Source organism: Periplaneta americana, chromosome 17, assembly GCF_040183065.1.
Source record: "Periplaneta americana isolate PAMFEO1 chromosome 17, P.americana_PAMFEO1_priV1, whole genome shotgun sequence".
In the NCBI taxonomy this organism is placed as follows: Eukaryota; Metazoa; Arthropoda; class Insecta; order Blattodea; family Blattidae; genus Periplaneta; species Periplaneta americana.
Window position 1 is genome coordinate 116545762 of NC_091133.1, and position 27971 is coordinate 116573732.

Consider the following 27971-nt stretch of genomic DNA (forward strand, 5'->3'; position numbering starts at 1 on the left):
GGTATTCTAAGGTATAGGTTTTATCTACAAATGTCCTTGCGTTGAGTATGCCCTTCACTTCCACTGAAGTTGTCTTGCGGTGGGAGGTTCAGCACATACTTGTAGTTTAAAAGCTATTAGAGGCAACAAAATTGAAACATATTTTAAGAGAAATTATTTCCTGTCAGCAAGATGATTGTTTGGAACTTTGGAAAGAACGCAGCTCAGCGCCAAGTTAGTAAATTGCATAATTTTGTTTGTTATTTTTCTTCTCGAAGGAATTATTGGGTATGTTTATTGTATATAATGAATAGTGTTAAAGAAAGAAGAGAATGCTGTGAAGATACGAGTAATTGTTATACATGTAACAAAGTTTTAGGTTATGAGTCTTCCTTTGCCACATGTGTTATAGAAGCCCACATAATGTCACTACTGCACAGACTATTATGTTCCTTTATTCTTTGCTGAAGGAAGCAAACGAGTTGCTGTTACATTGAAGGTTCGGACATACAATCATGAAAATGAGAAGAGAAAGAAACTGTGATGTCCAACACCTTCGGGAATTCTGATACAATGTATTATAGCTATATTTAATTAAAAGCTAACAGGCGTGTCAGTAAAACTAGCGCTGAGATAGTTCTAGCGATTTCGGAAGTGAAAATCGTTGAATTTATAAGGAATTTTTTGTGGAAATGCAGTTGATCGTATATGCAAGGCATAACAAAAACCTAAACTAACCAAACCCAACCTGTCACAGATTCGTATGTGCAAGGTGTATAAGCGGAGTACGAAGGAAACTACCTCAGCGCTAGTTTAGCCATTTCTTATTTGGTCGTGTGCATGGTGCCCACGATACAACCAAAAATGTAGAAAACAGGAACTCTTGTCCACAAACAGACTGTTTGCTGTTGAAATCCTACAAATTTTCAGATTTTTACTTTTCTTTTTGGAAATTTGGAGTGAGGAGATATAATACCCAAAGTGAGACGACACATTGCACGGTACCTAATTCATAATAATATATAGTAGAAATAAAAATAAATATTATATTTTTTCATATCATGGAATAAGGATAGGCGAAACCAACGCACGGGAAGTTCAGGTGACTTTGAAAGTGAAAATTGTGGAATTTATAAGTTTTTTTTAAGATGGAGTTTAATATTTAAGGCACCACACTTTCTATCTTCCACCATGATTATTCTTTCCAGATCCCCTTGCACCTGGTCATTCCAGTGGAATCTGGGTCATCCCTAAAATCTCCTTCCATCTGGTAATTCTTCCCAAGTAACTTTCATGAAGGATTGTTCTCTTCCTATTACATGTCCTAACACCTCAGTCTTATGTACTTTCAACTAGTATTACAACATCTGGTTCCAGATACAGGCTTCTTAGTTTCCTATTAATTCTGACTCGCCGCTGTCCATTTCCTAAATGAGGTCAAAAAATCTTTCTCAATATTTTGTTTTCAAAAATTATTAGTGCCCCCTCTGTTTTCTTTGTTAGAATCCACTTTTCTGCTCCGTATATTAAAATGTGGAGAATTATTGTTTTGTTGCATCTTATTTTTATGGCTGTAGTAAGAATTTTGGAAATCATTAATGATTTCAGAGCAAAAAAAACATCTGTTTGCTTTTGAAATGTGATGAAAAATTTCGATTTCTATTAAATTTTTATCTGTGATTTTATGTCCGAAATATTGGAATTCATCGACTTTCTCAAGTTCTTGGTTACCTATCTTAAATAGGCTACCTCTTTGCTGTTGTTTCTTCTCGATACTTTTATGTATTTGGTTTTTCCCGGATTTATGAATAAGCCAATTGGCTTCTTTTATTAATTCTTCCATTAAGATCTGGACCCCCTTTATTTTGTTTATTCTAATAAGTTACTAATAACAATTAATGGTAATGATGATTGTCCAAGAGAGTCTTTAGTGACTATCTTGTGGGTTTGATAATGGAAGCTGACGTGCACCTCAAACAGTTAAAAGTGTTATTGCTTAGTGTCAAGATAATGCACTGTGTAAGGGCTAGAATATGTTTTTCGAATAGGTAGCATCTGTTTCCTTGAAGTTTATTCTACATTGTTATTTCTGAATAAAGTGGCACCAAAGATGTTGAAAAGTAGTGTTCGAAAGTATGAGTTCTCCCCATTCCCCCCCCCCCCCACAGAATTCCTTCTACGAGGGTCATTTCACAAGTCATGGCAACTATATTATATCAGCCAATAAAGTTGCAGGAATAGAAATTCACTATATGTGATTGAAGGTCACTGGAATGTGCTTCGCAATGCTAATACCAAATTGGATCCAGGTACTTGAGGTGATGGGGAAGGGAAATTGAAAGATACGTAAATAGAAATCATTATTTTATTAAGCACAAAAGGAAAAAAAAGTACGTTACTCACAGCTAACACCCTTCAAAATAATCCCCCAAGGTTTCCACACATCTTTGCCAATGATGATGCAGGCGTTGAATACCATAAGCTGTATGCGATTCGTCTATATGTCGAAACACTGTTGAGATGTCCTCCCTGTTTGCAAACTGTTTCCCACACAGCGGCTTCTTCAATTGTGGAATGAGATCAAAATTGCATGGACTCAGGTCAGGCAAGTAGGGAGGATGTTCCAACGCACTATCACCCAATGCTTCTCGTAGCTCAGAATGACACTTATGAGCATTTTTGCCACAGAGGACTGCAATTTTCACGTATGACGCTGTTCAACTTTACTTACATCCATCTTGGGGTACAGCCTCTAGCATATTAAGTTTTGCGTGTGCTGTCAACTAGCCACCAATGCACACAGGTGCAATCTGGCAGTGGCATCTTGTAGAGTGTAAATCAGGTTTTCAAACGTATATACTGAACTAACCACATTTTTGGTTATTTGGAAGGTATAACATAGGTGGCAAGACTTAGGATATGACCCTCGTAGATACCATATAAAATGTCTTCACCTTATAGACTATATAAAATACATTAGAAACAGTTGTTATTTCATCTGCCAACATAATAGACATTGAGATACAAATTACGGAATTTTATGACTGTCTTTATTAATCTATAACTTCTTTTTTATTTTGGATTTTATTGAACATATAACTGAAATAAAAACAGATTACATTGATAAAGTCATGTTAATACAATCCATATAAAATCCGAATTTGTAACACATTGCACATCTCCATAGAAAATTTCTTAGCAACACTGTTGTACAAATCAAACCAAACTCTGCAGCAAGCGTGCTGTCTAGCACAGAACATTTAGCTATGCTGATATATTTGTGGTTTGTCTGTTACACTGCTATCAGTTTGGGACGTGGTATCAGACGAGTAAGGATATAGCAACGAGAATGGCTCCAGACTTTATGGAAATGTCGATGGTAAATAGCACCATATCTGGTTTCATTAAATGTTAACTACAGGAACGCCATTTCATAATAACAATTAAGAAACACGCTAAACGAATTATCTTTGCACCAAAAACGGATGCTTCCCGGACCAAATTATCATATTTTAATTGTTTGAATGCAACAGTAGCCACAAGTCTTGCTAAAGCGCTACGAAATGGTGTTCCTATACTTATGTTACCCTGGTTTCTCCCCTTGGAAATTGTTTTGAAGTTTAATTGGTGCATTTTTTTTTCATATCATATTTTAATATATTCGCTCATTTATTTACTTTCATTTTTCAGAAAGCTATTTCATCATTCTTTACATCATCCAAGAAAAGCTATGCAACGGAAGCAACATTTGAAACAAAGGTAAATGCTTAAGTCGAGTTAAAGTTTTCTACTGAATATTAGCATCCTGTCGATGAATCAGTTGTAAGTGTGTTGCAGAGGTAATACTTCCATTCAATTTGTATGATATTTCAATAAAAATGTGTTCACATTTGCTGTAATAACTTACTATACTCCAAAATTTTACATTATAAGATGCATATTTTCCGGGCTAGAGGGCCATCGTCTGTCGGTGTTACAACCAAACATTTCGTCCACTACTCCGGCGGACATCTTCAGTGGCGTGGTACACGTGTGCAGAGAGATCTGCTGTGTGTATCAGGAATTGGCATTGAGACTGGTAAGCACGTCGATATTTAAGGTGTGGGACTGTTGTTGCTTGTCGTTGTCACCATGGTCCGCACCAGTGGCTTCGGTGTTCTGATTGTTTGTCGTAGTGTCTAATTGTCGGAGAAAGGGTTTGATGTGTATGCTTCTGAGGGCTGGATACCAAGCTTTGTTGACCTTGAGTCCTTCCTCCTTACAGTTAAAGTTGTTTTTGTGTTTATGAATCTCAGTAGCTTCCTGATGTAACCTGGCATAGAAGTGTGGTGTACTGCTTAGGATGTTCGTGTCCTGGAACCTGATGTTGTGATCCCCATCATTATAAGCATGCTCAGCTACGGCCGACTTGTCCACGTAATCTAGACGGCAGTTCCTGCTATGCTCGGTGATTTGGATCTTGAAGCTACGCTGTGTTGTACCTATATACACTGACCCACACGAACACGGGATTCTAACGACATGACATCCTAAGCACTACGCCACACTTCTATGCCAGGTTACATCGGGAAGCTATTGAGATTCATAAACACAAAAACAACTTTAACTGTAAGGAGGAAGGACTCAAGGTCAACAAAGCTTGGTATCCAGCCCTCAGAAGCACACACATCAAACCCTTTCTCCGACAATTAGACACTACGACAAACAATCAGAACACCGAAGCCACTGGTGCGGACCGCGGTGACAACAACAAGCAACAACAGCCCCACACCTTAAATATCGACGTGCTTACCAGTCTCAATGCCAGTTCCTGATACACATAGCAGATCTCTCCGCACACGTGTACCACGCCACTGAAGATGTCCACCGGAGTAGTGGACGAAACATTTGGTTGTAACACCGACAGACTACAGCCCTCTAGCCTGGAAAATACGCATCCTATCAATGCCGGCCGTGAAAGCCTACATTCCAAGATTTACATTATAAGTTCCTACCAAGTAGTGAATTCACATACATTTTTGAGTTGTCATAAAATATTGCTGACATATATTCTAATGCTTTAGTAGTTAGTAGTCTGTTCATAGAAAACATTCATGATGCAAATTGCAGAAACAGACGGAATTGCCCTGCATATGAGAGATTTATAAAACTTCAACTTTATCATTTCAGCCTTTTCGTCTTCATCGCCTTGAAACAGGACCCTCTAATAATGTTTCCTTGACACGTGATGATGCTCTGACATTGTATGAACAGATGCACACCATCAGAAGAATGGAAACAGCAGCTGGGAATATGTATAAAGAGAAAATTATTCGTGGGTTTTGCCATCTGTACTCCGGACAGGTAAAGGGATTCCGTTTGTAGAAGACGAAAATATTTAATAGCAGTTTATAAAATGTGTTAAAATAAGTGCTCTCTGACTTCAATTTTGTTGTAAGCAAATGTGCATGACTAGCAAATTCTGAACTTTATAGATCTGTAAGAAGTAATGATTACACTATTTTGTGCACCAGTAGAACTGGCAACCGAAATAAAATGTCAGCCCAATGTTATGTTTTCAGCATTAAATTCAAAAAGTGTAGTTTGTATGAAAATGATCTAGTGCTTGTTTCAGCTAGAACAGTAAATTTAAAACAATCTGTTACGACACACATTAGAAGGTGCAAATGTTCTTGCTTGAAAATACAAATTTTTAATATTATATAATTGTAATTATTTATGGAATGTTAGTTAACTGCACTTTTGCATTTGGATTTTATAATTTGTACATCTTTTATTAGAAACGTTAATCCTTTAAGTGTTGTTCTATTGTTTAAAGCAAGCAAAAATTATTATTTAGTACATAATTTTATTCAGGGTGGACTGCTCAAATGTACCTGATTTCAATTGTATTGTGACTGGTAAATGGTTGAAGATAGAAACCTATGGTAATGTTTATATGAAAGGAAAACTCAACAAGTTTCGATATGCACATCACCATATCACTACGTGAGCTCCAGCTGCCACTGTGATGATATCAAGGCGATGAACAATTTCTTGCCAAGCATGTTGGAGCATGTCTTCTGGAATGCTCTCAATAGCCTCTATGATGCGCTCCCGAAGACCACGAAGGTCTCTGACTGGGGTGGCGTATACTTTATCTTTGACTTAGCCCCCATTAACTGCACTTTGTAGTATACGGTTTGAGACTTTGTGGACAATTCGTTGCAATATTGATTTTGGTACTTGAAGTTCCCGCGAAGCTCTTCTTAATGACTTAACGCAGGCTTCGCTCTTACGCGGCTTGAACATTTGCAACCATTTCGTCGGATGTTCTACGATCACCACCATGCTTCTTCAACACCATCCTGTATCTAGACTAGACGGCATTTCGGAAGGTGGTTAGCTTCTATATGCGCCGTAGCATTTCTGGTATGTGATGTCACAAGCTCGTACAGTAGAACCAATCAACATCAGTCTATAACAAGCACTTCCCGAGTTCGTTTGTTCACGTGCGAGTATTTCAAGACATTGAATAAGTAAAACTAACATTTACTGTGTGTATGTAAGGTAAATAAATGGAAGAAGAGACTATAAAAAGACAAGTATTACACAAGCAGGCGCGGAAAATAGTGTTTAAGGTGTATAATTATTTTAAAAACGTTAACGAGCAGAATGCTGTTGGCCATCTTGATGCTGGCAGCAACGTTGCCAACATGCAAGAAACGATTGCAGAAGCATGTGGTGTGGGATTGAGAACCATGCAAAGAATATTGTTAGTGAAGGAAAGAGGGTTTGTTTGGTGTCATGCTTACAGTAATCAATGGCTAAGGTCATTATTGTCTTTTGATAATTTAAATTCTCTCCTGCGCTATTTGTATTGCACGTGCTCGTGAAGTACGATGTGGCAATGTTGTGCGCTGCCATGCTCTATCTGTCTCTGTCGATGCAAACGCTAGCAGACAACAGCCTTCCGAATTGGCGTCGACTCTAAAAATGTATCGTGCCACTTCTTAATGCTTTTAGCAGTTGGAGCATCATGGTTAAACACTCACTGATATTCCCTTTGAACTCTTAACAATTGATTTAAACTGTGCATACCACAACACAGTTTGCGTTTTCATCTGTGGTGTCGCCATTTTGACAATCAATACAATCTACGAAAAGAAACTGTGTCTGTGCACCATCTACCAACAGGATTCGAAACTTGTTGAGTTTTCCTTTCATATAAACGTTACCATAAATGAATTTAAATACTATTATAGTCACAATCATGCCATGGTATGAAAGAAAAATTTCACAACCTCGAGCGAGAATCGAACCAGCGACTTCCTGTTCTCCGGTCAGGCGCTCTACCACTGAGCTATCGAGTTCGTTTCACGCCAAAGGCTTGGAATTATTCTTTCATACTGGCGACTCTGTTATAGAGTACTGTCCATAGCGTCTGATCTAGTCAGCACTGCTTATGGGTTGAAAGAAACTTTACAAATGTAATCTTCATCTTACAATGTTTGGTGACATATACACGTCCGTTGATGTGACATCATTAATATGTCACATCAACGGACGTGTATACGTCACCAAACATCGTAAGATGAAGGTTACTATAAAGGTCTATCTTCAACCATTCACCAATCACATACAATTGAAATTAAGTACATTCGAGCGGTCCACCCTGTATACCAATCCTTCTTGTACTTACCCTTTGGTCATTACTCTATTCCCCTTTACAAAAGAAAACACTTTCTATTCCTATTCTTTTAAAGGGGTCAGAATTAATCCTTCCTTTATCTTTCACTGGGTACACTATTCTCTTAAACATGTTTCAAGCTGTCCAAGAAGGTGAACAAATCCTCTCTTTGTCTTTCAATGCACTTATGGAGTAGCAGGTTTGAAATTTTGTTCTAAACATATTCTTGGAAGTTTGTACAAGAAAGGGTTTTCATAAATTATAATTTTGGTTATTTTTAAAATTACAGCATTTTCTTGGAAGTTCTAGCTTTTAGGTTCACTATAACCGAAGTATGGGTTCATTATAAACAGATATATTAATGTACTCTTTAATGTATGCGGGTTGGGACCAACGATTTAGGTTCACTATAGCTGAATGTTCACTACAACTGAGTTCACTATATCCAGAATTGACTGTAGTAGGTGGTAGTTGTTCATTTTGCTGCTGGGTTCTCTGCTTATGCTGCATTCTACAAAGTTGGCATAGCCTATATCCATCTGATGAATGGTCTGAACTATTAGACACAAATAAGCACTAAATGCATTCACCAGTCTTTGTGACTCATAATTTGTATTTGTACTAAACCTTAAGTACAGTCTTAGAAAAAAGATACTTTATAAGTCCCAGAAAGGAGCCAGTGTGCATGATCAGACATACAAGGAAACAAAACTAATTTTATTATCTCAACTAGTCATTCTCTTGTGAACCATGTCGCTCGTTCTCTGATCATGCGCACTGCCTCCTTTCTGGGACTTATAAAGTATCTGTGTGGCAAAACTTTTTTCTAACAAGGGAAATATCACACCCAGCATGCCGAAACTTGCCTCGAAACTTTGGTGACATAACCGATGTGCTATGAGAAGGTCACGTGAAAAATATTAGTTGTCTGTTTCCACTGCAAGGCCACGAAATAAACCCCGGAATTTTGCATGTAAGTAATAGGGAAGTGGATACTAGTCGCTACTAGTTGGAATGGACAGCCCTTCCTGTGTGCAAGCCAGTGGAGCGGTGGGTGGCAATCAGCAGCGAACAGACGTACGTGAGTCAAGGTCAGTAATACAAGCGGACGACTACAGGGTTATAGGTCTCGCAAGGACGGAATACCGACGGAAGGAATGCGAATCAAACAATGCGATAAGGAAGAGCGGGCGACAGGAAAGGTCACAAGATAACTTGAATGATATTCAATCGATACCAGTCACTTCTGTCTCTTGTTTATACTTCATTGAGAAGATGGGACGCGAGAGAGTTTACTCCATTTCACACACGCACTCCACTCCGCTCGCCAGTGAGGCAGGGATGTCCAGCTGCGCTGTGTTATCGTCTGGCCACAGAAGGATTCCAGCTTCGATTTCGGGGCCTTGCAGTGGAAACAGGCAGCTAATGTTTTGCATGTGATCTCGTAGCACATCGGTTATGTCACCAAATTTTCGAGATAAGTTTTGGCACGTGGGGTGTGATACTTCCCTTGTAAGACTGTACGTGTGAGTTAAGTAAAATGTATTGCGAGAAAGTATGTACAGTAATGTTTTATTTTGGACAGTAGAGGAACCCCAGGCAGTCCATCATAATACCCATTAGGAAGAATATTATTTCTTCAAGCTGATGTATAATGCAAGAGAAGTAAAAAAAAAAAAGTGAGCATTTGATAGTTCAAGGAGTGCTTTTATGAAGAAAATACAAATTGATGCATGGACTGTGTGTGTCTTTTCTTTCCATAGCACTGGGATGTATTTTCAAGTCTGTTGTGAAATGATAGCATCAGTATAACTTGGTGTCATGCCTTTTGAACATTCGTTATTTGAAAAGAGACACAATTTAAAGAACACCTGCATGCTGATATGTATTTTTAATAACCATCCTACTGAAACCGTCCAGGAATGAAATGTGAAAAATTTGTTACTGTGTGTCCCCTTACTGAATACGTCCATGCACCATGTAGTACTAAAAGAGCATAAAAATGCCTGAAGAATCAACCTTGTCTTAAAATTAACGTAATTTAATCACTTCTTGAGTCTCATTATTTCTTAGTTCTGTGTTCAATCTTTGTTTTCACGTTACTCATTGAGTTTTTATTTTTATCTCAACCTCATAGCATGCAGGCGGCCGGGTAGCTCAGTTGGTAGAGCAGCTGGCTACGGACTGGAGGGGCCGGGGTTCGATCCCAGGTGGTGACAGGATTTTTTCTCGTTGCCAAACTTTCAGAACAGCCCCGAGGTTCACTCAGCCTCCTATAAAATTGAGTACCGGGTCCTTCCCGGGGGTAAAAGGCGGTCAGAGTGTGGTGCCGACCACACCACCTCATTCTAGTGCCGAGGTCATGGAAAGTATGGGGCTCTACCTCCATGCCCCCCAAGTGCCTTCATGGCATGTTACGGGGATACCTTTACCTTTTTACCTTTTTACCTCATAGCATGCAGTTGTTCCCACTAGTTCTGAACTCAAACTGGATTCATGTTGCATAACTGTCATCGTCATTCTTTCCAGAGTTTGCCTTGCATATATATTTAAGAACCAAGGAGAGGAATGAATATATCTGTGTGAACGTGTGTATACACATTTGTAGAGATAATTATTGCAGTCGACCTGGTTGGCGAGTTGGTATAGCGCTGGCGTTCTATGTCCAAGGTTGCGGGTTCGATCCCGGGCCAGGTCGATGGCATTTAAGTGTGCTTAAATGCGACAGGCTCATGTCAGTAGATTTACTGGCATGTAAAAGAACTCTCGTGCGGGACAAAATTCCGGCACATCTGGCGACACTGATATAACCTCTGCAGTTGCGAGCATCGTTAAATAAAGCATAACATTAACATTAATTATTGCAGAGAGAAAAATACGAAATTTAATATAGTAAATGATTTTGTGAAGAAGGGTGGTACAACCGACGAAGCACTGCGACCTGAGGTCTATTGTGGTATAAGTGAATGCTAATTTCATACACTGAGTTTTGTTCCTTTTGTCGTTTTCATAGCCACTCTAACAGCAACAACAAATACAACTTGGAAGAAAGGAAAGAAAAAGTTACATTTTGAAACCTGCAACATGTCCACACCTGTGGAGTAACTGTTAGCGCGTCTAGCCACGAAACCAGGTGGTCTGGGTTCGATTTCCGGTCAGGGAAAGTTACCTGGTTGAGGTTTTTTCCAGGGTTTTTCCTCAACCAATATGAGGAAATGTTGGGTAACTTTTGGTGTTGAACCCCGGACTCATTTCACCAGCATTATCACCTTCATCTCATTCAGACGCTAAATAACCTAAGATGTTGATAAAGCGTCGTAAAATAACCTACTAAAATAAAAAAATAAATAAAAACTTGCAACATTAATATTGCACATTCAGTCTAAAGTAATGGGTTTCTCATGTACGACGCAACTCGAGGTCTCCTGTGTTACTAGGATAGCATTAGCTTGACAGGAAGGCAAAACTCACCGATTGTGCAACTGGTGGTCTCCCCCCATTTCTCGTAACACTCATCTTTCATCATAAGTTTAGTCTTGGAGGTGTCTTAGCTGTAAACAGTGCGTATTACTAGGCCTCGTTCAGTTTCGTTCGCTGTGTGATTGAGTACACATTTGTTCATTCTTATTGTGTGTAGTTTCGTTCACTATGTTATACACTGCGGAGCAACGAGTGTTTATTGTGTTAAACTATGCAAGAACAGAGTCGTATGTGGAATGTCAGCTTGCTTTTAAACAGAAATTTCGTGACATGTTTCCAATAAATTGACCTTATGCAGATTACTAGAAAAATTGAGAGAGATTGGATCCGTGTTAAACATAAAGAAAACTAGGAAACCAAGCGTTCTAACCGAGGAAAAATTAGACGAAATAGGAGCAGCCTTAGAAAGATGTCCGAGAAAATCGTTACCTCATTTAGCATTTCAGTGATTGTGATTTCAACAACCAAAATTCAAGTGTTCAATAACATGTTCAAAAGTGCCAGGCTTCTCTAGCAGCAGAGGGACGTCATTTTAAGCACCTTCTATAAATAAATGTAAGCTTAATCTAGTCACATTACTTCTTAGTTTACGCACAACTCAGGTGAGACAAGCCGGGCCGTGACGCGGCAACTGTGCTAGGCATATGCGGTAGACATGGCGTATGAGATGTAGGCAGGTAGTTGCGTTGTATGTGAAAAACCCTGTATAAGCAAGTTATCGTCAAAACTATTCAGATACAAATTTTTTGCTTGGCATATGATTACAAGAAGTTTCTCATTATGCTTTGTTGCTACACCATTTGATTTATTTTGTAATGTTTTTTTCTTACAAATGAAAACAATGTTTTATGAAACATAACAAGCTCTTCTCTGATCTGGAACATAATGAAGTTTTCTCCTTCAGTCTTATAAAGGTGTATGTAATATGTTATATGTTTGAACATAAGATAAGTTGATGCAGTTGAACACAATATTGGTAATTAGCAGACTCTATATTAATTCTGAAAACGTACTAATTTAGCTACATAATTTAACAGCATGAATAAATAGTAATGAAATAATGAGCGGATATATTAGTTTAAGAATAACGACATTTGTACTTTAAAGACAGCCAATAGTGTGAAACTTATCTCCATGCATATTTTCTTTCCTGTGACATGAAAGATCTCACTAATTTTAGCTTATCAATGGTGAAGAATGGAAACCTCCTATGTCAAAAATCGTTAGTGTTCAGGAGAGCGAAAAAACCTTTTCTAAACATGCACATATATCAATAAAATTAATTATAATTAAATTCTTTTTAAAAATTAATAATTTTGGAAGTGTGATACGACACAGGAAATTACCGCAACGATCCGTGAATATTTTATGAGTTGTTTGGTACTATAACCCAGAAATAGGAAAATTTGACATAGGAGGTTTCCATTCTTCACCATCGTTTTGAAATTCAAAGAAATTATTCTCTTCATTTTTTACTACTGTAAGATATAGACAATTTTAATTAATTTTCTGGCCCAGATTTTAGGTCTGATTCATTAGCTCCTTTTTTTTTTCTCCTTTTTGGTACATACCTAAAATTAAAATATGAACATATCAGTAAATGAAGTTGTTGAACACACACATTTATTTTTATCACAGGAAGCATGTGCTGTTGGAATAAAAGCTGCCCTAAGACCACAGGACTCTGTCATCACTGCTTATAGAGCACATGGTTGGACCTATGTCATGGGTGTCCCACAGTTAGGCGTGTTGGCAGAACTGACAGGACGTCAGTCTGGCTGTGCCCGAGGTAAAGGTGGATCTATGCACATGTATGCAAAGAATTTTTATGGAGGAAATGGCATCGTTGGAGCCCAGGTAATTTGTCATAAGTGTGGACATTGGATAACCATTAAATTTTCGTTGCAGAAACGTTCTGATTTACATAAATTTATAATCCTTCTAACCTACAGAACCTTTTCAATGTATAAATAATGAAGCGTATGAAGTGATAGTGGCAGGTTAAATTGAAATACATACTTAGAAAACTCCTGTGTTCCTTTCACTTTGAAGATTCACCATTAATCAAACTTTACTTCTTTTTGATGACGAGGTAAGAGGCCATGTCAACATCAAAGAATAATGTTTTTCATATTCTGTTATGTAAATAATAGATTGATCATTAATCATTACACTGGTCAACAAATTTTAACAAGTTGCATGTATCGGAAGTAAAACCAATCAATTATAGTGTAATTTAACCTCCTAAATTCGAAAATGATAACGAAGATACGTCGTTGATTCTTGTTTTCAAGATATTTTGAACTATATAATATATTATAAATGATTTTGTGCGAGATCGTGCGTATTTGCTTGGTTTCCGCACAAAACCAATCCGCGGAAAGTCTAAAATTCCACATTCAGTATTCCCAACCTAACACACATAACAATTTCCCTCTTCTTACCGCTTAAGTGACATATTGATTTTACTGCTTTAGGCTTTTAACATATTTTTAGAGACGTTCAATATAGTAATAATTATAAATTGGAAACTTACCACTGTAATTTCACCTAAATTGCACTGTTAATTATTGTTTTTTAATATTTGCAAAAATTAAATAAACTCAACTACGTTTCGCATTTTCAAACTTTTCCTCGAACATGAAAACTTCAACATATTGCTCTTGTAACACATATTACTATTCTCATTAGCCACCAAATAACAAGTAAATGTTTTTTTTTTTTTTTTTGTACCTCCGAGGTGAAGGTATCTGATTCTTATGAAAATTAATGTACCGATTCCGAAAATGTCATTGGATTTTTTTCTATCAGGTGCAGTTCAAAAGATATTCAATAAAAACCAAAATTCTAGAAATTTTAAATATTAGGCCTATGTCATATAAGTACATACCTTACAGACGTGGATTTTTAGCCTTTCTTCTGTATTTTACTTCTGGGACATCCCTTATTACTGACCAGCAATAATTGTAGTGCTCCTTTTACCCTGATATCTTCTTTCCAGAGAAGTGATATCTTGGTGAAAATGTTCCCCATGTTCATCACCTACTTTTGCGAGATTTTCAGGGAAGAAGTCCAGGTGGGAGTGGAGGAAATGCATTTTAAGAGACATGTTGCACCCCATTCTATTGTATGCCATCAGCATATTGTTCACTAATTCCCTATAATTTGTCGCTTTGTTATTCCAAGAAAATTATGTACAACTGAATGATTTCGAAACGATTTTCTCCTTGCCTGTTAGAAATTCATGAAAATGTTCATCACGCATTAACTTTCTAATTTGTGGACCTATAAAGATTCCCTCTTTGATTTTAGAATCACTGAATCGTGGAAATTTATGAAAACAGTACCTTTAAGCTTCTCAATCTCTATTCATACTCTTTACACAGTTTTTCATAAGTCCCAGTTTAATATGCAATGTTGGTGATATTATTTTGGTCTCATCAGTGGCATACTAATAACAATTTTAATGCCTGGTTCTAACTTCTGGCTAAGGGGCCACAACTTAGTTATATAGTGTTTATCTCTTGCATGACTATCCCACTCACACAAAAGGAACAGTATTTTGTATAACCCTGCTGAAGACCTCGAGGTTGCATTCTGTTTCCTCTAGCCGAAGAGCTCACAGTGGAAGAAATGCTGCTCTTATAGTGATGATGCTCATTTCTCGGAAGATTATAATTTTAGGACACATGTTTGTAGGACTTTTATTTTTTGTTTTGCTGAATACTACCTCCTCTCTAAATATTGGAATCCTTTTTCAGAACACTCTGTATAAAATGCACAAATTATACACCTACCACACTTGAACTTGCTTCTGATACATGTGCTGCTAATCCAAACGCCATTTAATAAAGTTAACAATTGAAATACCCGTGCAGGAAGATAATGGCATGTGCTACCACCTCAGAAGTTGGCAACTTCATTTCGAATAAGCCCTGCATCCATATTTTGTACTTGTCTATTTCGAGAAAAAAGTGATTGGGATTCGAGAAAATACGGTATTTCATTTGACAATGGTTTGAAATAAGATCTACTACTACTACTACTACTACGATGGCATCACAGCCCAAAGTCGAGCCTTAGCCTCCTCAATTTTATTCCTCCAACTGTCCCTGTCCTGTGCTAATCTCCTCCAGGCAGTTGTTCCGAGATAGTCCTGAGAATCGATCGTTACCGCATCTATCCATCTATTTTTGGGTCTTCCAATTGGTCTTTTACCATGTATTTTCCCTTCTAAGATCTTCTTTGGTATTCTGTTCCCTTCCATCCGATAAACATGTCCGGCCCATTCAAGCCTCCTTAATTTGATGAAAGTAACAATATCGAAACTTCTATATAATTTATATAGCTCGTTATTATAACGTATTCTCCACTGCATATTTTCTTGCACCGGTCCAAAAATTCTTCTGAGTATTTTGCGTTCAAATATACCTAGTTTAGCTTCTGTCTCCTTAGATAGTGTCCAAGTTTCGCTTGCATAACAGAGAATACTTCTAATAATTGTTTTGTATATTTTAAGTTTTGTTTCCTTGTGCACACAGTTAGATTTCAATATTGCGCTTAATGCAAAATAGGCCTTATTGGCTGCAGTGATTCGACTCTGTACTTCAATTAATTCGTTATTGTTACTTGTCATTACTGTTCCAAGATATTTAAACTTCTCAGTTTCTTCAAACATGTTTATCATCAGATTAGGAGGGTTGTATATATTCTGTTTATTTCTTATTTGTGTCATCCGTTTGGTTTTACTTGCATTAATCTGCAACCCGATTTTAGCGGCTCCTTGTTCCAGGTCTTTGTACACTTCTTCTATTGCTGTCAACGACCGTCCCATAACATCCAAGTCATCTGCGTATCCTACTATTTGAATGCTTTTGTAAACTAAAGTGCTGTTAGGATCTATACCTGTCTGTGTTATCACTCAATGTAAAGCAAGCTTGAAGAGCATTGGTGCTAGAGCATCCCCTTGTTTCAGCCCATTATCAATATTAAATCGTTCTGTTGAACCACCATATATCTTCACTTGAGCCTTGGTTTCTGCCATGGTCATCTTGACGAGTCTGATTATCTTTGGATGTATCCCTTGATGGATCATAATTTTGTATAATCCTTGTCTATTAATGCTGTCATAAGCTGTTCTGAAATCTACAAACAAATGGTATAAGTTGAGATTATACTCCCAGAACTTTTCTGTCATGCCTTTAACAGTGAAATAAGATCTGGGCTGTGTTATTTATGTTGCAGTTTAGACAATGCATGTAATTTTATTTCAGGTTCCTTTGGGTGTAGGAATTGCATTTGCTGCAAAGTACAGCGGCACAGATGGAGTTTGTGTTTCTCTGTATGGAGATGGTGCAGCTAATCAAGGCCAAGTTTTTGAAGTATATAACATGGCCAAATTATGGGATCTCCCATGTATTTTTATATGTGAAAACAATGGTTATGGTATGGGAACTAGTGCGGATAGAGCATCTGCCAGTACTTCATACTACACACGGGGTGACTACGTGCCAGGAATATGGGTACGTTCATATAACAAATAAGGTGTTATGAAAATTTACCAGTTTAAAGGCTCATTCACAATGAAAATTAAACTTAACGTAAGCGTTAACTTAAGAATGCAAACGTTACAGTAAAATCAAGAAGTCATACCATCATTCACGATGGGAACATAAACATAACAGCAAACATACTTGGTAACCATGGAAACATAACAACGACGCCATTTCCTCATATTCTGTCGTATACTTCAGCGCTCCACGATTGTGTTCTGTTTGCAAATTACGTAAGCATAAGCATGAATAATTTTTTACAATTCATTTTAATATATCAATATGCCTGGTAAATTATTAATAAATATTTAATGAATTTCAATCTTAAGGCATATAAACTTGCAAATGTTTATTTGCTATTTAATAACAATATATGAACGTTTTCGCCGTTTAGGGCATCTTCAGATATAACAAAACATATTATCTGGACCTATGATAACATATTATGCAAATAACAAGGAAAATAGAGAACAATATATGTGGTACATGAAATAATTACAAAACACAAGAACATTAACTACGCATACTATCTTGTAACTTACGACAACTTTCAGCCATGATTACTTTAAATATTTTATTATCATCATTTTAAATTTAAAATTAACATCATAGACAAATTTTAAACATTGTATATTAATTGTAACATGAGCTATATGTATAAAATAAAATATTCGTCCAGTCTAAGTTCAAATTCAAAGATTATCTCAATATTCATCCTGTTTCATGTTATATCTACATAAAGCTCATGAATTTCATGTACCACATATATTGTTCTCTATTTTCCTTGTTATTTGCATAATATGTTATCATAGGTCCAGATAATATGTTTTGTTATATCTGAAGATGCCCTAAACGGCGAAAACGTTCATATATTGTTATTAAATAGCAAATAAACATTTGCAAGTTTATATGCCTTAAGATTGAAATTCATTAAATATTTAGCCTATTAATAATAAGCATGAAAGTTTGGAGTTTGCAAACTTTCATGTTAACGTCTTACGGTAATGTTAATGTCAGTGTTTATGTGAATCATTGTGAATGATCCCATTTGGTAGCCTGGCCGCAAACTTCTGTGTTTATGTTACGGTTATGTTTAATTTTAATTGTGAATAGGCCTTTATGGCCGGTTTTGTCAATCTTCGTTAAATATGTTATAACAAGAGTTTTACTAACAAACATTTAATTTTTAACAGTTGTTTAAATATTATGCATTTCATCAACAACCATTAGGTTTTTGTTAACAAAATTCTGAGATAAGTCAATAAACAAAGGGCCTTCATTTGACTGTCATATTTATTGTGAAACACTCAATAAGTGAACATCATGTAGAAAAATTAAGTGGCTGCTAGTACTCTCACCTAATTGGCATCATCAGGTAGCATAACATTGTGTGAACATAAAAGTTTAGGGCACATTTTTTCCCTGAAGTTTAAGTCTGGAAATTATGGTTGTTTTATATTTAGGAAAATATAATCATTGTTACAGAAGAAAATAATGTGTTGTGGTTTTAGGTGGATGGCATGGATGTGCTAGCTGTAAGAGAAGCAGCCCGGTATTCAGTTGATTACTGCACAAGTGGCAAAGGCCCTATTCTTTTAGAAATGGCAACTTATCGCTATAGCGGTCACTCCATGTCAGATCCTGGCACCAGCTACAGGACGAGAGAAGAGATACAGGAAGTTCGACAGACAAGAGATCCTGTAACATCTTTTAAAGAAAAGATCATAGCAGCTCAGTTGGTAACTGCAGAGGAAATTAAGGTGCGTAATACTTTCTATAGTTATGACCCAAATTTTACATGAACTCATCATGTTCATAAAAAAATTCCCAAATTTCTGTTAATTCTAAAGAAATTTAACATTTAACATATTTTTTAAGACTTTGTGACTACATGACTGTATTCTCTGCATTCTGTAAGAAGGGTAATGCAGTGGTAAAAGGCAGTGTATCTGTATATTTATGGTTCACATTATCCCTGAATATGGTTTAAGTACTTTTTCCATTAGGCCTCCTGCTTTTAGCAAGTCTAATATAGCAAGGTAGATAAAGTATACAAAATTTTCTTCTGAATAAAGGTATTCTTTAATTTCTGTAAGTGGTGTATACTTTTTTTCCCGAAAGGACTAAGTATATGATTATGTCTTGTGATCAAAACAGTACAAAATGGAAATACGAAAATTGGAAATTTATCCTTTGAAAAGGTGGAAAAATTCAAATATCTTGGAGCAACAGTAACAAATATATATGATACTCGGGATGAAATTAAACGCAGAATAAATATGGGAAATGCCTGTTATTATTCAGCTGAGAAGCTTTTCTCATTCGTTCTGCTCTCAAAAAATCTGAAAGTTAAAATTTATAAAACAGTTATATTACCAGTTGTTCTGATTCTAAGAAAAATTGCAAGTTCCTTGTATAATCACAGATATTCAACATTATCAAGAACAGTGGGAAAACCATATACAAAGAATGGGGAGGAAGGAACTTCCAAAATTAACTTTCACATATAAATCAATAGTCCTGTGCCGTGGCTTGTAAAAGCATCATGTGTAGGACTTGGATTATGGAATGCGCACTGGTTTGAGTCCTCATAGGGGAAGAAATTTTCTCATGAAATTTCGGCCAGTGTATGGGATCGGTGCCTACCCAGCATCTTGATACACTTGGGCAGCTATGATAGGTAGCAAAATCCAGTTGCGAAAGCCAGCTATAATGGCTGGGGGCATCATTGTGCTAACCACATGATACCTCCACCTGGTTGGATGACGTCCACCTCTGCTTTGGTATGTGAACGTGAGACCAGCAGCTGGCTGGTCGATCTGGGCTCTTCAAGGGTTGTGGTCCATGGATTATTATTATTAAGCTGCGGATTTTTAGGCACTAAAAACAGTTGAAATAAGCAGGCAAAATAGGCATTCAAAATTCTAAAGTAGGCATTTAAAAAGGCACTAATAATTTCTAATTCTTAATGGCTAACATGACCATAGCGTAGCGTAATTTCTATAGTAATGCCATTATGGCAGTGAATAAATATTGCTCAAAATGTTGTAATGAGAACTGATGCCTTTTGTCTGTAAGAATGTTCTTAATTTGGGAGAAACTTCTCTCTACTTCACATGAAGTGATGGGGCAATACTTCAGGGATCCAATCCCAGCTGGGGACCAAACCAGTAGGAACGCAGTAATGTCAATGTCATTTCCAATCAGCAATGACACTTGCTCCCAACCAGGATTTCTTTTCACAATTTTCAAATACTTATTTCTCATTATTTCTTCCACACTGCTTGGTATTTCTTTAAGAATAGTTTCTACTTTCTTCATAACTTGCACAGCACTGAGCAGTGGAATACTCCTCGTTTCCAGTTTCGTTTGTAAGCAGGCAGCTTTCCAAAGTTTGCTTTGATGAAAGCAAGATCAGATGTTAGCTTTGGGTTTGTCAGGATAATATTTGCTGCTGGATAAAAAGAAACAAATTACAGATTTAAAAAATATCGATAGAATAGTCAATAAATTGAAATATAATATATGTTGTTGTTTTCTAATGCCAGGCGTTTGACAATAAAGTCATTTGACCTCTTGCACTCCAATATTTTTCAAAGATATTATCATGGCCAGCCACTGAAGCACAGATTTTGAGGTGTTCCGAATCCATTTCTTGGTTTGAGTTGCACAATGGGCAGTTAGGGGACTGATATATTCCAATTCTATGCAGGTGTTTGGCCAAACAATCATGGCCTGTTGCCAATCTAAATGCAGCTACAGACTATTTTCGTGGTAAATCGGGAATTAACTGTGGATTTTGATGCAGAGAGTTCCATTTTTTCCCTTGAGATTGTGTTATCAAATTTTGTTTGTTGAAGTCTAAGTATGTAGATTTAATAAATCTTTTCACAGAGTAATACGTAGATTTAGTAACAGGTCTGTAAGTAGCAGTGCTGCCCTTCTTTTCTAAAGCATCCGCATTCTCGTTTCCCAGGATTCCACAGTGGGATGGTATCCATTGGAATACAATTCTTTTATTGAGTGATATTAATTGAGAGAGCATTTTAGTTATTTCTGCTGTTTGAGATGAAGGTGTGTGTTTAGAGACTATTGATAGAATAGCTGCTTTGGAGTCTGACAATATAACTGCATTTTTAAATTTATTGATGTGGCATAGAAGATTCCTGAGACTTTCACTTATTGCAATGATTTCACCATCAAAACTTGTTGTTCCATACCCAAGAGATCTATAAAGTGAGAAGAGACAGCACATAACACCTGCACCTGCACCGGCACCTTGTTCTCTGGAGATCAAGGATCCGTCAGTGTATAATATAATATATAATACGGATATTTAGGCAACTTTTAGTCATTTATAAGCAAATAGGCAATTATAGGTACTTTAGAATTCGCATATAATACTCACAGTGCCTTAAAATGGATATGTAACCTAAAAGTTTGCGTCTTCAGGTTAAGGATTAAAATAGGCATATAGGCATAAATCCGCAGCTTAATTATTATTATATAAATCAATAACACAGAGATCAGAGAAGACTGAGATATCAGTGGAGGGACCAAGGTCATCTTTTTTAGAATACCATTACAGATCTCATAGTCTAAAGGACGAAGTTCATGATGATTATATAAATTTCTTTTCATGTATTTATTGATTTCAGTGATTTTAGTAATGCAAACTTGCTAACTTGTATTTTTTAATTCAGAAATTGGAAAGTGAAATTCGTGCAGTTGTGGATGAGAATGTAAAGAAGGCGAAAAGCGACAAAGAAGTGGGACTAGAAGAATTGACGACAGACATCTATGCTGACATGAAGGAGCCAGCGGTCAGAGGCACGACGCCATGGGATCAGTTGCCTCACAAGTCTCTTGGGATGGCTGTAAACTTGTAGATACGCTCTTCACCAACATTGAGGCCATAAACTATCAATTTCAATTCCTTAAGAACTGTTATTATCCATTGAAAGCAAGGAACATTTTTTATATTTATGTATGAAAGAAAGTTACATGTAAATAGTAATTATAATTATTAAAGCTTTCTGTAATTTTTAATGAAAATTTAACTTATTGTGAGTTCCTAATGTCAACAATTTAACATTTGTTGCATTTGATTTTACTGCCCAGCTGAACTATATAAATCAAGTCATGAAATAATTTATCTTTTAAAATTCATTATCAGTACAAAAGAATCTGTGAAATAATTTTTTTCTCTCCAACATTCCTTGCCATTGGAATCAACTCGTGTGAATCAAGTGTATAAGACGTAAGTCTGGTCTCTTTGAATTGGAAGGCTTGTGTAGTGAAGGAAGTGCATTTTGGCACATTTTAACGACAAATACTCTAGTAGTTCATGTAAGTGAATCACAACTCACCTCCCTGATTTGTTTCATATTGAGTTTAAAGTACAAAAATCTATAATTTCAACATCTCTTAGCAGACATCTTGACGTGAAAATGTAGCTTTACGTGAATTCTTGTGAAGTACTACTTACATTTTCCAATTGGGACTAATGATGTATAACCTATTACTGCTGGATTATCTTCAACTCTTTTTTATTACTTTACAGTAACATGTCTATTGATACAAATTCTGTTTAATAACTTATCTTTAGGATTTAACGAACTTTTTCGTCTTTCTTGAAGGCATCTTCAGGTTGCAATAACAATCACTATTTACACATTTAAAGAATTTAAAAACATTTTAAATTATCTAAAAATTGAAATTGTTGTTGTTGTTTTCTAATGCCAGATGTTTGACAATAAAGTCATTTGACCTCTTGCACTCCAATACTTTTCATAGCTATATTATGGCCAGCCACTGAAGCACAGATATGGAAATGGCAAGTTGTAGCCGATTTAAGTGAACACCATATTTTAACGTTTTGGTGGCTACTTCATTCACACACAACCCCCAGAATGTCTGGAGGACCACACCTGCTATTGGTCAATGGGTCCACTGGACCTAGCTAGCTGGAAGATCTTGTTGATCACCAGCTTTCCCTCCTTAAGCCACTGGAGGACGATTTTAGTGCCATAGCAGGTCAGCACTAGAACAAAAAATTGAAATTAAATTATATTCTTCTGACCAACTATGTCATGAACATCTTATAAAATGACGAAGTATATTAGGTGATTTGAATGCTTGAAGCCTAGTTCAAATGGTTTCATTACATGCTTATGATTATGCTGCTGTTGTACAATAATTGTTTCATAATTGTTTGGTTATGTAAATATTATGTCTTTACAAACAAGCAGTGTACATATTTAGAAAATCCAAAATGGTTTTTCTGCCAGTGTCAGTTTTTCAGCACAGCATATTACAGTGAAACCTGTTCAAGACGGAAGTGACATGGTCCCAATTTTTTTTCCATTGTGGACAGGTTTCCGTGTTATTCAGGTGTGAAGTTAAAATGGATTATTTTATCATTTGTATAAATGAAAAACAAAATGGCACGCCGCAAATTGTAGGAATTACAAAATATTCCTTTTAACACTACTGACATTAAAGCAGCTTCCTGTCACTTATTTAATTGGTGAATGATCTTGATGAAAATCTCATTTCGTGTATAAGTTGTATCGCAACTCACTCATTAAACACTATAAAGTTTATTAATTACACTAAATTTAGTATCTAACACAATAATATAATACTGTACTGTATATCACAGCACATTATTTAATTGAACTAGGAGCCTAGAAGCCTTGAATTCTGGATTATTTAATTTCTTTGCCAGTTCAAGGGTATTCTTTGCAGAATAGGTCCAGAAATTTGCATGATCTTTGAAAGGGCAAGAACAATCCACTCCCACAACAGTTCATTCATTTCTATGTAACCAGTTGCTTTCTGTTTCCTTTTATGTCACCATTATTGACCGCAAGCCACTCATTCATGATACGGCCTTTATTTTTTAAAGTGTTAAGTTACACCTGAGTTTTCCAATCATAAATTTCAACATTATTTTCCATACTCTTCGTTTCTCATTTTCCTCGATAACTGTCAATTAATGATAGTGCAACATTTTTACGTAACTTTTTTTAATCACGAAATCACTAATACACTTGCGTTCTACCCAGCTACGACAGTATACAGGAGTAAAGCATTCAACATCTTTGAAGGGACTCGTCTGCCTAGTCAATAGGGTAATAAAATGTATGACCACCAGGCCAACACACCCTCGCACCCTCAAAAATTTTACAAAGAAAACTTGTTTTTATCTTAGTGACCTACTAATATTTCGTACATTCCTTGAAAGCACATACTGTTTCAAAATATAGTTTACATTAAAGTAGTGTGTCCAAAATATTATTTCCGTTTTGAACAGTAGCAGACAGTTTCCGTTTCCGCGTTGGACAGTTTCCGTTTTATTCATGAAAAATTACACATAATACATATGAATTTCGCCGGGACCAATAAATTGTTCCGAAATAGACAGGATTCCGGATTATTCAGGTTCCGATTTGAACAGGTTTCACTGTATTATAATACAGTAGAACTCCAATTATCCGGACTAATGGGGGGGTAGTATGATCCGGATATGTAGGAATCTGGATAATTGGATCAGAAAAGAAAAGGGTGTAGAAACAACTGTAGTAAGCTACTGCATGTATTAAAAATGCAAACTAACTATAGACCTACAGTTTATAATAAACAAAGTTACGCATATTGAAACAAAATAGAATTTTAAATGGATTAAAATTATAAGAACTCTCCATATTCCATTCATATTTACGTGTGGTAGTACAGTAAACGAAATTAAAAAAAACCTAAACATATGCAACTTTCTTTGAATAAACAATTTCAAACTATCCTGAAACGTGATCCGGATAATTGGCAATCCAGATATTTGGAGTTCGGATAATTGCAATTCTACTGTGTCATCAGTATTGTGTTTTGTGCTGATCAGCTGATTTGTGTTGTGTTGTGTATGCTGTTTCACAGTATACTGTTTATAGTATAATGCTTTGAAATTATTTAAATATGTAAATAGTTATTTTTATTGTAATCTAAAGATGCCTTAGAGAAAGATGGAAACGTTTGTTAAATGAACTTTATGACCTAAAGATAAGTTATTAGATGGGATTTATATCAATAGACACTTTAGTGTAAAATAAAGGTATCACTAAACTGGAGAATTCCCACGGTATCTTTGAACCGTGCCGTTACGTTTAGCACCAAATTTAATTAAATACACAATCTCACCAACATAAGAACACAACGTTGGTGTGTGGCGTCGTTGGAGGGAGAAATTTGTTTATTTTCTCTCTCTACAGTATCTCCTTCGTTCTGAACATTACTGAGAGATAGCACCACTGTTAGCTACAAGGTATATTTGCGCAAATATATTGAAGTAGATACGTGACTTAGATGAGAGTCTCGGGACAAAACAGTTTTGCTATATTTCGTTTTTTATTAAATCTTAAGCACAGGAACGCCATTTCGTAATTTTATTTAAGAAACAAGCCAAACAAATTATCTTTGCATCAAAAACGGATGCTCCCTGGGCCAGATTATCGTATTTTATAATTGTTTGAATGCAACAGATGCCAGAAGTCTTGCACTTGACTAATGCAGTGAATTATTTAAGAATATAGTCGCGAATTTTACTACCACCATTTCGATTGTGTTTTGTTTGGCACGGCTCGGTACGGCCCGATGACTAGTGGCCAGCGAGTAATGTTGACTATCGACATTGCTCTGCCGTGGGTATTATCCAGTTGTTCCAAAGGTATAATATAACTTATCGGAAATAAACAATAGAAGTGAATATTAAAATATCTTCAACTTGCTTAAACTCGTCCACATAGTGTGTGTTTTCCAGGAAAAAACTGACATCATAAAATACTGTATTTGTATTTTTCAATCTGTATTTACATGAACATGAAATGTGATCACAATAATGAACTGCTGGAATAGTGGAAGTTATACGTACAATATCTTTTGTTTAGTGTTGTGTACGAATTTCGTACCTCCTCCCCACTCACACCACTTCAGGAAAATTTTAATACTCACGTCGTACTAGTCACAACTTGACTGCTGAACTATTTCATGAATACGATATTAGAGGAAGCAACTGCTAATCTAACCTTTTCCACTATGGTGGTTTTCCTGAACTCCTTTTGCATTTGTAAGATATTGCACACAAAAATATTACTCGTGTACATACCCTTGTATTTTATTATACATTCTTCTACACAGACGGTTGGAGGCAGTTATGTCATGTGTTAATATGCAAATGACAACTGGACAGTAACTAAATATACAGTGTTTTGTATACCTAAGGTAGGGTTGCCATATGTCCCAGATTTTCCGGAATGGATATCTTTGTCCCAGCATCCCAAAAATAATTCTTGGGAGACACAAACATTCCAGTTTTCAGCAATGTTTCTTTTCTTTTCATACGATTTTGTTCTCTTCAATTTATGGATACCAAAGCTCAAAGGGCTTAAAAATAAAGAACTTTAATACACACAAATTTGGATTTAGGTTCACAATTCAACGAAGTTCATACTGAATGAAAGAAATCACTATTACTTTTTGTTCTATCTCTCTCTTGCTTCGGAGTTTGATATTTGAAGTTCCTTCTATGTAACAATATTGCCTTTCACTAAATTCCTGTCCACACCTTTGGAGTAATGGTTAGCGCATCTGGCCATGAAACCAGGTGGTCTGGGTTCGATTCCCGGTTGGGGCAAGTTACCTGGTTGAGGTTTTTTTCCGGAGTTTTCCCTCAACCCAACTTTCGGTGCTGGACCCCGGACTCATTTCACTGGAATTATAATGTTCATCTCATTCAGATACTAAATAACCTAAGATGTTGATAAAGTGTCGTAAAATAACCTACTAAAATAAAAAAAAAAACTAAATTCCTTGCTGATTTTAGAACTGCTATCCAGAACAATGTCAAGAAGAAAATTAAGATTTTTGTTGGGAAATCCTGTTATTAGGTTACCAATTGTACCAGTTTTGCAACAATTGAAAATATTGATTACGAATAAATTTGTATAGGCCTATTAATAATTTTTTTATTTATTTATTTTTTTTTTTTTTTTTGTAAAAGTGTAGCCTATATGAAGCCTTTTTTTCCCCCCAAAGTTTAATTTATTTGACAGTATATTTACTACACCATCCAAAACAAGAAAGTTAATGTATTTTGTCCCTTCTTCATTTCACACGTTTTAAATATAAAAGTAAAATGTCCCAGATTTTTGCCTTTTAAATATGACAACCCTAACCTATGGTAGTTGTTAAAAACAGAAAACTGGTTAAGCAAGTATTGCTTTTTATTTTATTGTTATTGGGATTAGGCATCACATTTTCACTGTTTCGAAATTATTGTGAATGATATTTTGCTATTCATTGTAACTCACAGAATGGCCTTGTGGCCACAGATTCGTCTATTTATTGAGCACCAGAATTCTTTCCTAGGAAGTACAGGCTGTCAAAGAATTATTCCTCCTTTTCTCGCAAATATTCATGGCATTTACATTGATATTTGTCAGTCAATTTTACTTTTCTACATGGCATTTATATAAGTAATTTTATTTTTAAATATTGTGAAATGTATAATATTTTATTGTATGGTTCATATGCCAATGTTCTGCCATGAAGACTTTCACACAAGACCATTTCCTTCAGCAGTTAACACAATTATCTGTCTCCATTTTACTAGTACTACTTCCATTATCCCAACATGACATGCTTAGGATCATCATGTTATGACACTCAGTTACATTTAGCCTGGGTTATTTTAATCCTGAGTTCCGTGAACTTCATCATCATATGCTTTCAAGCAGCTTGTCAAAGAGTAAGTTATGTAATTTATATTTATTTGTTTTAATAAGTGCTTGTATATAATATTCGTAAAATTTCTACAGATTCTTGAAATCCTTATCTTTCCCCTTTTCCTTATATATAACCATGAAAACCAGAACTAAATTAGGATCTGTAACCTGCTGTCTCTTACTTCAAATCTCGTAGCTTAAAATCAGTATTGTTTTAAAAGCCATATGCTCTTTCTACTCAAAATGGATAAGTTAATATTGTGATGGTGCTAAAACAAATCATGGAGGTAATTTACATATGTATAAAAATGTGAAATGTCGATGCACAGCATTTAAAACAAGATGATGTGATAGTGGCACTAGTCAACGTGGCACAAAGTGCAAGGTGACATTATCATAGTATTGAATATTGTACCTCCATATTGTATTAGAATGATTATAAATAAAGAAACATGAAAACTTTGTACTTTTTATTGTTCATCACCCTTCAGCCCAGTGAATTAAGATTTTAAG

General features: G+C 36.0%; 1 protein-coding gene across 3 annotated transcripts; it reads left to right on the forward strand.

Moving 5' to 3' along the window:
* LOC138692710 (pyruvate dehydrogenase E1 component subunit alpha type II, mitochondrial-like) lies at positions 1-27920 on the forward strand. Of its 3 annotated transcripts, XR_011330112.1 has the most exons (9): positions 1-213; positions 3287-3358; positions 3670-3738; positions 5149-5322; positions 12767-12985; positions 16402-16650; positions 18192-18440; positions 21384-24790; positions 25403-27920. XR_011330112.1 is itself a non-coding variant. In XM_069815869.1 (8 exons), exons 1-8 carry the CDS (start codon positions 172-174, stop codon positions 21567-21569), a joined length of 1260 nt encoding a protein of 419 aa, XP_069671970.1. In that variant the 5' UTR covers positions 1-171; the 3' UTR covers positions 21570-27920. The 3 variants fall into 3 exon arrangements, 2 of the variants coding, with proteins under 2 accessions (XP_069671970.1, XP_069671971.1); XM_069815869.1 differs by having other exon boundaries at positions 21384-27920; XM_069815870.1 differs by lacking the exon at positions 3287-3358 and having other exon boundaries at positions 2-213; positions 21384-27920.
* Positions 27921-27971: the final 51 nt, after the last annotated feature.

Excerpts from the sequence above, each read along its gene's own strand:
- LOC138692710 (XM_069815869.1), top strand. The coding sequence starts at position 172 with ATGATTGTTTGGAACTTTGGAAAGAACGCAGCTCAGCGCCAA. Across the intron at positions 5,323-12,766 it reads GCCATCTGTACTCCGGACAG|GAAGCATGTGCTGTTGGAAT; the intron begins GTAAAGGGATTC and ends TTTTTATCACAG. Across the intron at positions 16,651-18,191 it reads ACTACGTGCCAGGAATATGG|GTGGATGGCATGGATGTGCT; the intron begins GTACGTTCATAT and ends TTGTGGTTTTAG.